A 13,256-nucleotide genomic window follows, 5' to 3' on the forward strand; every position below is an offset into this window, starting at 1 on the left:
ATTATGCAGGGAAATTACTTGTCAAAGTTTACACTAACTCGAAAAGTTCGGCTCGTAACGGCCTGTTGGTGCGCTTGTTAACTATACGTACGGTATAGGTTTAAGATTAATTTCAAAAATTCAGCGCGGCAAAGACAAAATAAATATTTCAGTCCATACGAGCAATATTTCGTATTAACATTTTATACACGAACCGAAGCCGCCGTACTGCTGGAGAACAGGTGTTAATACGCTTTAGTCTCTGTATTGTACTCCTATTATGATTTAATGGATTTATATATATATTACAAGGAGCGCGAATAAAATAACCGAAGCTTTTAAAAAATGGGTTTTCCGACGTGTTCAACTGTCGCGGCAACTCTTTCTGTAATACATACGCATTATATTATAGCTGGTAGCTAAGTGCATATAATAATTATGTCGAATACGAAACATTTAGTGGAACGGGATAAACGATTTCCTCGACTCGCCGAACAAAAAATATTTTAATATTTTATTTGAATTGCAACAATATAATTATTATTATCGTCGTGTTGAAAATTATAAATTTATGTTTTCACATCGTGTCGGCACGCCTCTATAGTACGCGTGACCTATAACCTAGGAAACAAATTACATTTTGCGAGACATAATATTATAATCCCCGACGACAATTTTTTTTTTTACATCATGCTGTTTTGAAATCTGATTTTTTCAAATTATTACCGTATGTAATATAATATTATTTAAACATTTTTTTATACTTGTACTGACCAAGTATAAATAAATAAAAAAGTATTCATCTAGAGTTTATGTTATTAGAAATTTAAAATGGTGTGACCACAATAATTTGGCTTTGAGGCAAATGAGGCAATGAGTAAAGTATTGAGTAAGTATTTGAGTTACTTTGTTGCTCTTTAAAAGAAACTTATCCATTACTATATAATAGATAATACTGTTCTATTTCTGTTCAATGATTTGGTATACCGTGTTCATATTTAACCAGTAAATATAATAATAATATAATGTTGCGAACCTTGAACATTTGACAACAGTGTTTGAATGCCGAGGACAATATATTACTATTATGTGGTAGCTGTCGCCGGAAGACACCTCTCAGCTGTCTACCAACGACAGTAATTTACACACGTCCGTTTCATAATACGACGTGTTCATTTCAATAACAATTATTCAACAATAATTGTGTAAAAGAACCTAACGGGTGAATTAACTCTTAGTCACACACGCAATATTAATTATAATATTATCTTAGGTACATTATTATTTGTATTTAATTGACTAGAATTATAGTGCACCAAAAGTGTGAACCTAAATATACATAACGATAAATAGTTTTTTTTCAAAGTACACTTATTATTACAAAAATATTAACGTTATTGAAATTTTTTTTATGTAAGCACCAACTAACGAATGTTTTTGATAAAATTATAATTTTTACTATTTATTAACGTTATACATTTTACCATTACAATTTTGGAAGTTACCTTTTTTGCCACTAACTCTGTTCACCTAAACATAAAATATATGCAAATCATATAAATTACTCATAAAAAATTATTTTTTCATAAGTTGAAATATTTTACAACATATTGCACATATTATTAATTAAAAACTTAAAAAAATATAATCTTATTTTAAAAATGAAGTTAAATGACATCTTTAATGTAGAATACAACAAAAATATTTTTTTATATAATAAACGTTCTTCAATGATATAAGTACCAACATTTTTCCAACCGAAATCAGTTGAACAATGACAGGTTTTTAATTGCTATTTGAAAAAAAATCATTGGCCTTACTATAGCTAGTTATAACAGATAAGTATCAAGCAAAACAATAAACAATTATGTAAATTTTTAAATGTTAAATTTATTTTTCATCTCACAAATACTACTTTAAGTATCATTATTTTCTATAAACGCTAATTTCAATAACAATTTGACTTTCATTTCCGAAGACAAGTTATTTGCAAGTCGTTGTTGACATCAAAAGCGTTTTCTAATATATAAAAATACGGATAAACAATACTACGTAATGCTTTTAATTGTCAACTCAAAACACAGTTGTAGGTATAATACTTACAAGTTACAATAAGACTAGTTCAGGAAATATTTATTCAAAATATTTTTATTTATAATTCTTTATAAAAGTTTTTTTAATTTTATTAAAAGTTTATATTATGTTATACGTTTTTAAAACTTTCAAGTGCGTGGTTTTACATATTTTGTGGTTTTTCAATCCATAGTTGGTATATTTTGTCATGAATAAACACATCTATTAAAAAACTAAAAAAATAAACCATGACATACAACGTTTCACCAATGTTTTTGGAACTTGGTAAGTTCCATAGAAACGTTTCACTGCTCGTTAGGAATACTATTTTTTTATAACTGGAACAGTATTGTATGCAGATTTTAACGCATCTATTTGTGAAGAATACGTTACGTACAGCAATTGCAACACAATTTTCTTAGTGCATTTAATTCATAGCATTGCAGCATGTCACATGATATAATTTACTATTTATCGAGGATATAATATTATATTCGAATATTTCGGCTCAAAGACGCGTTTTGTCAACAAATCAAGAAGGGTTGAAAATATTCCATGGCATTATACGGAATAGGCGTAATGTGGGTAATCAAAAAACGTAAGGATACCGCTGCGATCATTATACCAACGTTATACACACTTTGTTTTACGATTACGGTACCGCACCGGCGTTCATTTTTAATTTAAAATAAATATATATATATAAACGGGTACATTCAAATTTATTACATAGCATAGGTACTTATAATTTACCACTATTTCGGTCGATTGTACGACGGTTTTAGTTGTCAGCATTGCGCTGCTGTCTAAATTTTAAATGGATAAGTTAGCTTTTGGGCAAGAAATGGTTTAATCTGTTTAAAGATGAATTTTAAAGTTGTAGTGCATAATTAATATTATACAAATACCATCTCATCATACGTCACTTTTATAATTTATTACATACATTTTAAACGTTTGGAGTAAGAAATATTTATAAAATCAACGGTATTAATTTCAAGTAGGACACATAGTGAAAAAAATAAAATAAATAATGGAGAGTGTATCTTAAATTTTCTGAAAATAAAAATTGCATACGCACCAAAATAATTAATGGTCATCAACAATACACAATTAAATATATGAAACTATCTAATATATATATATATATAGGTATTTAACTATGTGAGTACTACTATTAAATTGTTGTAATATTTGAGTACTTAGCACCACTAAGCCAGATTCATGATGACTATATGTCTAAATGTATGATATTGTGGAAATTGTAATATTTTCAGATAATGGATTTAAATGAAATAACTATACGTAATTTTAAGTTTATGCACAATATATGCAATATGATTTTCCACGTATAAAAGCTACAATTACATGTATCTAATTTGGCAAGAAATGTCATAATATAAATATTAATCAATTATTATTAGTTTAAAATATATTGTAAAATAATAAAATAAGAAAGCATGTTCAGACGTGAAAGTTTGAATAAAACGTACTGTATGAAAAACCTCAATTACTTACGAAAAACTGTACTTAATATATTTTCGCATAAGCATATAAAGAAGGTAATATAAAATAAACTTTGATAGGACTCAACAAACTGTAAGGGTGACTAAACTGTTTTAGAGTAGTTTAGTGGGATACACTTAGTGTAAGATGCTAACACACAGTTTTGAGTAAGTATAGTACTACAGAGTGCAGTGTAAAGTTAATAATAATTTTGCCTTAGTAATGCGACTATATCAAGTATTATGAAAATTCGTTGTTATCATTTTTATTTGTATATATTTATTGAATGATTGCATTAAATATATGAAATCTATGATTGAAAAAAGAAAATTTTTCAAATATTATTCAAGAATATTTTAAATTTTACATTTCAGACATAAACTTACAGTATAATCCAATATAAATATGGTTTAGGAATAGTGTTACACAAATGTTAGATAAAAAATATTGTCAATTCAATTATTTAAAATAAACATAATTTAATTTTGAACAAATATTTAAGTTTATTAGTCTTATTTTTAAGTGAAGTAGAATTTTTTTTTTTTTTATCATTATGATAATAATTATATCCTATGTAATTTCTAAATAGTATATAAATATTTATAGGTACCTTCTATTGTATAATCTACAATAACTTACAAAATAGTCGAATATATTCAAATTCTTTTTAAAATTAGGTTTCGCTTCATGCTCTACAGTCTACATAATTGTTAAAAAATTTTATTTTATTTTTGTATAATAATATTAATAATATGAATTGGGCAAAGTTCTCACGGTAATGTACTCGTATATATAAATACGAAGTGTAAAATGGGAACAAAAATTATAAAATAAATTATATTTTTCGATATGTAAGCGTATGCAAAGGAATAAAATGGATTAAAAATGACTTGAGTAAATTGAGATTAATCTACACTAGAAACGTTAAGTTTTAAATTAATGGTAAGTGGTATAACTAATCAATTTATTATTTATACATTTGACTAGAACATTGTTAAGTTAGTAAATAGATAAAAATGTTGACTTAACTTAGTTAAAAAGAAGTTAATTCATTTTTTATATTACACAATTTGTTATAAATAAGTCAAATAGTTGGGGGGGCATAGGTAGTAGGGGAGGAGGAATACAATTACAAGAGTGACCGAGTGAAGAGTTCTCTCTATGAAGGAACTTCTACATGATTTTAGTAATTATAATTTAAGAGAAGTGAAGAGAATCCGGATAACGGTAAGTTTTATTAAAAAAAATTAAAAAAATATCTAATCAAAAGCGCATGCTATAGATTTTAGGTGATTATACATTTGCGTAATTCAATCGTAATTTAATCGAAATACATTCGTGCTTTTAAAATCAATAGTAAGAAACAATTAATTGACTAGTTTGAACTACAGTAAAGTTGATATACGCGTATATTATGTACGATAAATTTACTTGTAAAGATCGTTAGAAAATTTACCGAATGGTTCGGTTAATAATTTTGAAAAAATTAGTTTTTAAAATATTATAGTCATCTCAGTCGATTTTCATACAAGGTGATTTTTTAAGCATGCTCACCCCATTGTTGTGCTTAAATTATGCATATATTCAAAAATTTTAATTTTTACACAGTTTCAAGTTGTTAAAAAACAACGTTTTTATTAAAAAAAATGATATTTTATCCTTAATTTATTTTTAAGTTTTTTATTTTTTTGAATGAAAACATAGAGTTTTAATTTTATATTCCAAAGCAGAGAAATTTTCCGAGTATTTCGATATATAAAAATCGAATTTAGGGCGAGTATAGTTTATGAGTTATAAGACGTATCTAAAGTTTAGATGTGTGGAGTAGTGTGGTACGGGGTTACCCCGCAAAATGTTTATATTCCCGTCATAAAGTCATGAGATATATATTTTATAATTACCGACGTGAACTGCGTGACTCGGATGAACCAGAGCGTGAGCGTGAGGTTGACGACGACGACGGCCAGCAGGCAAGCGAGAAACACGTACAGAGCGTGTGTCTTCCACTTGGACGGGGACTTGGGCCTCTTGCCGGCCGATAAATGTCTGTCGACTTGTGCAGCGCGACGGACGTTCGGGTCGTGCGCGGACACCGCGGCGCCGGACTTCTGCTGAAAAGCGTTCGTCTGCTGTAGGTGCTGGTGGTGTTGCTGTTGCTGGTTGTGAGGTAGTAGAAACTGTTGCTGTTGCTGCGGCGTTGGCGTGTCCGCGACCGCCGACGAATCGTACTCGACGATGTCCGCGGACGACGTGGGCCACTGTCTGTGACCGCCGCCGACTGCCGTGGCGTTCCCGTCGCCGTCGTTACCGTTACCGTAGTCGTAGTCGTCCATCACGGTTGCCGTGCCGGTCCTCCTGTGTCCCAAAAACCATGAAATCGTTTAGTAAAGAATCAACAAAAAAAAAAATATTATATCGGAAGCTGCGTCACAGTAGTGATATAGGCATGGACGATTATTGGGTTTGCTTAGGTTATAGTTAGTTACAATAGTACGCCACGAGAAAACTATGATATTCAAGACAACAGGACGTTAACAAGTTAACAAGTTCAAGATTAGTTACAAAGGTATACAACGATTTTTTTTAAATCTTACTTCTAAGTAAATATCGAGGTAAAATTGTTTCTATGATACGTAATTATAAAACTTAACAAAAAAATAATAATAATCGTACCTGAATATTATTTATAATGTCAGGTATTATATAAATTTGATACTAAAATATAGACTGTCGCGTCGAAGTCACTATTCTCGGTTTCTGGATTTCAATCGGTATTAATAAAGCGTAAATATATAGAACTGTATATATGAATTTCCACGGGAAATCACAGTCTATGCTAAGAGATTTAAATTCAAATACAAAAACACTACCAGATAACTCTATTCGACACAGCAATATATATTGGGGCTGTAAACCAGATTTTGACCAAATCGATTTTGAAATTAAAAAATGAGTAATGCTACAGCAGACGCGGAGACTTGAATATTTGACCAAGTATTTAATCTAAATATTTCTTCTAGACATGGTATAAATTTAAAAATATTTTAATATTTTTTGTAGTACATGCCTTCTGGTTATGGAATAAATGGTAATTTGAAATTATTGAATTTTTTTAGTTGTTATTTGATTCATTTATGCTAAATTGTTTAATCAATTAAGCTTGAACATTTAATACAAGGTTATTCATAATATACACTTTTCTTAAAAAATATAAAAAATACTCTGTCACAAAGTTTAAACTTCAAATGTTTACATGATAAACTCGTCAAAATCACGAAAATATTTAAATAATTTTGTAGCTATAAATTCATAACATGTTTAATTTTAATACTTAAAGCAGTAATTCAAGATTCCAAATATTTATTTTGCAGTAATCGTAAAAATTTGGAATAAAACTATACAAATTTATCATATTGTGTGATTGAATGTTAAAGTTTGATGACATTTTTATTCAAATGTTAAATGATTTTTTCTTCTCGAACAATTATTGATATTTTCTTTCAATTTAATAAAAATATTACTCGTAGAGATTTGGAAGATTTAATTATTACTTATTATTATTATTCACTATATGTCTTATATTAGTAATATTAGTATATTAGAAAATTAATATTTCAAGATATTTAGATTAAAATAATTTTTGCTTTATTTAAATTGTTCTTTAGGTGTTGATAAAAAAGGTTAGTTAACCAATCGCTTGAAAATTTAACACAAGATTTCACATAAGTTGTTTTTGTTTAAAAATGTGGAAAATACGTCCACAATTTTTTAAATTTCTTATAATTGTTTGCAGGTGAAACGGCCGAGTGGATCAAGATTTGGTGAATGTAATTATAATATAATATATTATAGAAATGATGGATTTGTGATTATTGCTATTTAATTTTTTGACTTTTTTATACACGATGTGAAATAGACAGTTTATCGCACTGTTCTTAGACTTAACAAAAAAGTAATAAGACACTATTTTATGTTGTATGTATATTGTATATTGTTGATTTGAGGTTTTATTTTACACTAAACTAGTTATAAAATTAATTTTTTTGAAATTGCCGTTGAACGGATTCCCGGTGTCCTTTTTACAGTTAATGGCCAGGCGAAGGAAGGGGATCGTACATATCATATTTATTTTTTCTACTTTCCGATTAACCTTTTTATTAATTTCTCAATTATTTGAATACAGTTGTTCCAAATATTCTCCCTCCCTAGGATGCCATTAATTGATCTATTTTTCTATTTTAGGGGACAGAGAGGGCACTCTTTGTATTTCAATATTCTAGGTTTTTTTTCTCAAAGAACAATGTCGGGTTATTTCGCTAATAATATATTATTTTAAGTTTAACCTGGGTCTATACATTAAAAAATAATATACACTCACGCCCACTACTGTTGGCATGGACAGGACTGTTTACTTTAACGGGAATTAGAGTCAAAATCGGGTGATAGGAATAATATTACAGCACTTGTTGCTGGACTAGCCGGCATAACAAATATGCTCGGCTTAAATTAAAATGTTATCATAAATTATAATATATTTTTTTATATCATTTGATTCATATCATTACGGTTGCTATACATGGAAATTAAAAAAAACGAGTATAATACAAATGTCTAAACAATATATTATTATAATATAGATTTTTGTGACTGGGCGCAAAGTTTTTCAATACTATCATTTTCATAATGACGTAATCCCGTCGTTCGGTATATCGTAATCGCCCGCCGCAAAACATATATTTCCGTCATCGGGGAAAAATCCTTAGAATATCAGTTCTGGTACGAACAATGTCTATTATATTATACGAGTGCGATAGGTAATAATATGAGGTCTAACCACGCACCACCGACTAACGCAGATAACAATAATAGCGCGCTATACCTACCACTACACGTGCGTTATGATAGATACACCCGTGGGCACGTTGTACGGGCACGCGATATAATATATTATTATAATGTGTATTCAATCATCGGCGTAGTGGTCGTCGACGACTGCTGCGAGTCGCGAGCGGACGACGACGACGATCAATCATCATCGGCGCAAGTCGTTTACGGCCGCGATGTATACCTATATATACCGAGCACACGGACCGTACATTATATGTATTTACATATAGGTAAGTGTGTATAGTAAGTATATAGTGTAGTCGGACTCGAGAAAATCGCCTCCCGCAGAGGGCAGAGCACTCGACTCTTGAACTGCAGCTCACGTGCACAATGCTGTACGCGGGATACGCGCCTCATATTATTATATTATACGTACAATAATGGGTATATGCGCCGTCGTCGTTAGGGCCGCGGCTGGCGGTTGGAGTGGTGCAGGCAACGGACGGGGTTATATTATGCCCATTCAAATACGTTTTCCCTCTTTGACGTGACGTTTTATGTAAAAAAAATCACCGGAAACTGTGGCGAGGAGGGCATTTTCTTTTTAATAGCGTGGATACGATGTATTATATATATATATACATATATTATTGTATACGGGTGCGTGTTTAGTGGAAAAGGTTGTTTAGACCGCACACAAATACATATTACGTGTGAGAGTATATATGTATATATATATGTGTATATGTATATAGGTGTTATTGTCGGTGGGGTCAACCGACGATATATTATTATTATGAATATGTCGATATACGGTCGATGAAGACGGATGGACCATGTGTAGCGGCGGCGGCGGCGGCGGCTGTCGAATAGTACTGTAGCTATATATATCCGCGAGCTTCGTTTGCCACGTGTACCTGGTATATTTATTGTATATATATATATATTGTAATAAGCAGTGAGAAAGTGAATTTTTAAAAGCCTTTCCACAATACTCATTGTTGCCCTTTTACTGTTACGTTTATTTATATATTATATTATAAGATACGCGGTGGCGATGAATGGAAACCAGAGAAGCACAAAAATTATGCACACACTACACGTCATACATACACACGTACATACACATTCTACTATAGCAAAGAACCGATATCTTAAAATACGTGTATTGTATTTATGTATTTTACTATAGCGATTACGAATTAAAAAATAATCCTGATAACTTGCATACTGGATAGTGGATATTATGATACGTAAAAGTCAAGTAGATGTTTTTTTATTTCATAGCTAATTTTTTATAATATACGCGATTTAATTATTTACATATAACGGTTTTTCTTAATTGTATAACCGTACTTAAGTTACTCAACGTTTTATTTAAATAATGTCATACAATCAACGATCATGTGTGTTTATTTTTTTAAGAACGTAAACAGGACTCGTGTGCCTTTGAAAAAAAAAAGTGTACGTGAACATGAATGAACAATATTTTTACGAATAGAACTTGAACTAATTCAATATTCAAATTCAATTTTTGAACAATGATACGTACCTACTAATATATATACTAGTAGCGGACAGTAAGTTAAATACAGTGACGGTAACTTAGAGAAATTATTTTTGTTTAGATGGGGGAATTGGAATTTGGAATATAGGAGACGAAACTTTTTTCTTAAAAAAATGTAACCAATAATAATATAAACCTTATAATATAACTTAAAGTACTCGTATATAGTACTTTAAGTTTTTTGTATAATAATTGTAAAATTATTGAAAATATATTAAGTTTTAATAAGTACCTATTATTATTATACTATTATTCATATTATAAGGAGAACAATTTTAAATGAACCTATTATAATTTATATGTATAGTCATTATATACAAAGCACATATAAAAATAATATTGAAGCACAAGAATAATGCTTTAAAAAAAAATGTATCCCTTTACCATTTGGCCATATTAATTTTCCGTTTTTTTTTCTTTTGAAGTATTTATAAAATTTCAGTTTAACATAATATTTTTATTAAATTGGTATTTTAAGCAACGTACACATCGTTTATTGCATAGATATTTTTTATTAAAAATCGTTAGAAGTTTAAATGGGCGGGTGTACTCCACAAAAGTTATGGTCTATTATTTGACTAGTCATGACTATTTAAATGTTCTTCAATACATGTATTTATAACCTTATATCTATCAATATCCATTTAACTAATGTACATATTTAAATTGAAAAAATTACGTATTTAATACTTAATACTACATTTATACTACTCATACATACACCTAACATTGATATTACAATTTCTCTGGCTTTTATTTCATATAATATACAAAAGATCATCTTATGTATTTTAATTTACTTTTAAATACGCAAGATGACCTATTTAACAATCTATAACACAGGTAATTTTCCAAGTGAAGGACATGTATGTCTTAAATATTAAGAAAACTACATTTTTGAAATAAAAAATAATAATTTCTTAGCACTATCTCACTTTTATAATAATAAAAAAATAAATATTATATTTTTTTAGTTTAATAATTAGAAGAAAAATATATTTATCAAAATGTTGATTTGTTTATAAACAAATTAAAAATATAAAAAACTCCGACAATAAAATGGTCAAAAATTAATGTTTGAATTGGAAAAAAATATAATATTTTAATATTTAAATTACACATAACATTGAAAAAAAAAATTTTCAGTATAAATATGTTTCCTAGGATGATATTTGTACATAATAATAGATGATATTAAGGGATAATAGTTTCGATGGTGGAGACCGGTGGGAAAAATCAAACATTAATATCTTTTTGGTTGCGTTGTGGTGGTTACCTTGAAACTTTTTTTCCAACAGAATATTAATAATAATAACGATACGGTAAATAGAATGTTTAAGTATTCACAAAGCCATACTATCGCGACAGATAAAAAAGAAATAACCAAAACCACAGGAGTGTAGTACTGTAGTGTTTACATTTTATCTCGAACTTTACTGACGACCACAAAATAGTTTTACTCTTCACTGTATTTATATAATATAATGTAGGCGTGTTGTACGCTATACGGCTTTAGCTTTTATTATATTATTATGCGGTCAACAGTTTGTTTGCGGTACCGACCTACTTAGATACTTTTATCGTGGTAGGTGGTGCATATTGACATTTGACGAAATATTATAAATTATTATATATAAATTGAATACACAGGTCGTGGTGGGTCGCTTATTGCGAGTTAAGATCAGAGAGAGAGGGGATGAAAAATTCTTCTGTTATTAATATATCCGAGATTCTTATAATATATAGGATGTAACTGAAAAAACCCAACAAATGTAATTAAAACTGTGTCAAACTTTTATCAAATTTTAAAAGAAGGTCTTATCCCTAACTTCTTCATAAATACTTTGTCATTATAAACAGGTAACGGTAGTCGGTAATAAAACAGGATTAACGAACTATAATAATATAATATAATCCATCGGTATATTATGTATAGTCTGAGATACTTGAAAAAAAAATAAAATCATAATAGATTCATAAGTTATTTAAAAGAAATTAATAATTTATTCTTGTTTCTCAACATTTTAGTTGTAAAAAGGTTTATAGGAAAATAGGAACAGAAGTTACTGTAGAAAATGTGCCTAAAAAAATGTTTGATAATACCTATATTTATTAAACTAATGAATTAAAAAGTATTAAAAAAAAAAAAAGTTAATTAATAATAAACAAATAGGTAGTGCTTTCACTGGATGGCTTCTTCCCTCACGTTTTCATCTACAAAATATCATATCACGTATTCTTATTGTGCCCAAGGATACAGATTGTATATTTCTTGTTAAAATAAAAAAAAAATTATAATAATAATAGCTAGATAAACACAACAAGACCATATATTTTATTTTAAGATCTAAGTAATAATCTTTTGATAGTATATCACAGTATCACACATAGTTCCAGTATACATTTTAACTTTTAAATTCTTTCGGGATAACTAGACCTACACACAGCATTTTTAAATCATAGGTACTTAGAAGGATGATCCTAACTGCAGGTTAGAATAGGAAATATATTTAGTGACGTACGTTAGATGTAATTGTAGAGTAAAGTCCTCCACAGTTCCATCTCCGGTTCTTTATAATATTATTATAAACGCATTTATACTATTATATGTGTATAATAGTATCTAAATGCCTTGTAAAATTCAGGAATATTGTACACTTAGCCGGTTAGTGTTTACTAAATTTACCATCTTTACAGTGGACTGTAACATAATAATAATATACATGTAACATTATTAAGCAAAACAAATGTATTACACACATTTTAGGCACACATAAATCACACACACACACACACACACACACACACACACACACACGTAAAACGTCATAGTCTGAATTAGAATGATCCTGGGATCATGATATTTACAAGGTTATTGAAATAAATATTTAAGAAAATGATTGATTCATCTGTTTCTTAAAAACAAAAAATAAAAATTTGAAAAATTGACTATTATTATTATCCTAATCATTATTTGTTTTATTTTCCGGTACTAAACTGTTTAATTAATTTTCATTTATACACCATTTTCAATTATTATTTTATAATACCTAATCAAACGCGTATATTATCATTCTCAAAATTAGTACAGTAAAACCTCGATAAGACAGAATCGCTTGGGACCATGAAATTTTTGCAATTTTTCCGTTTTAACAGGGTTTCCTATTTGACGGGGTTCAAACTAATGACATTTTAAAAGAAGCACCAAAGAAATTTTCCGTATACCAGGGTTTCCGTTTTACCGAAATTCCGCCTAATCGAGGTTTTACTGTAATAATAAAATGAGTTACTCTACCAAAACCCA

At 29.0% G+C, this 13,256-nt stretch overlaps 1 protein-coding gene across 1 annotated transcript in view; it reads right to left on the bottom strand.

Annotated features, from left to right (window-relative positions):
• LOC132926356 (zeta-sarcoglycan) overlaps positions 1-13,256 on the bottom strand; it is a 132,109-nt gene that overhangs the window by 9,701 nt on the left and 109,152 nt on the right. Inside the window, exon 4 of the mRNA XM_060990708.1 lies at positions 5,460-5,913. Within this exon, the coding sequence (XP_060846691.1) occupies positions 5,460-5,913 (454 nt within the window). The remainder of the gene's footprint in view (positions 1-5,459; positions 5,914-13,256) is intronic.

The sequence above is a fragment of the Rhopalosiphum padi genome, chromosome 3 (genome assembly GCF_020882245.1).
Source record: "Rhopalosiphum padi isolate XX-2018 chromosome 3, ASM2088224v1, whole genome shotgun sequence".
NCBI classification, from domain to species: Eukaryota; Metazoa; Arthropoda; class Insecta; order Hemiptera; family Aphididae; genus Rhopalosiphum; species Rhopalosiphum padi.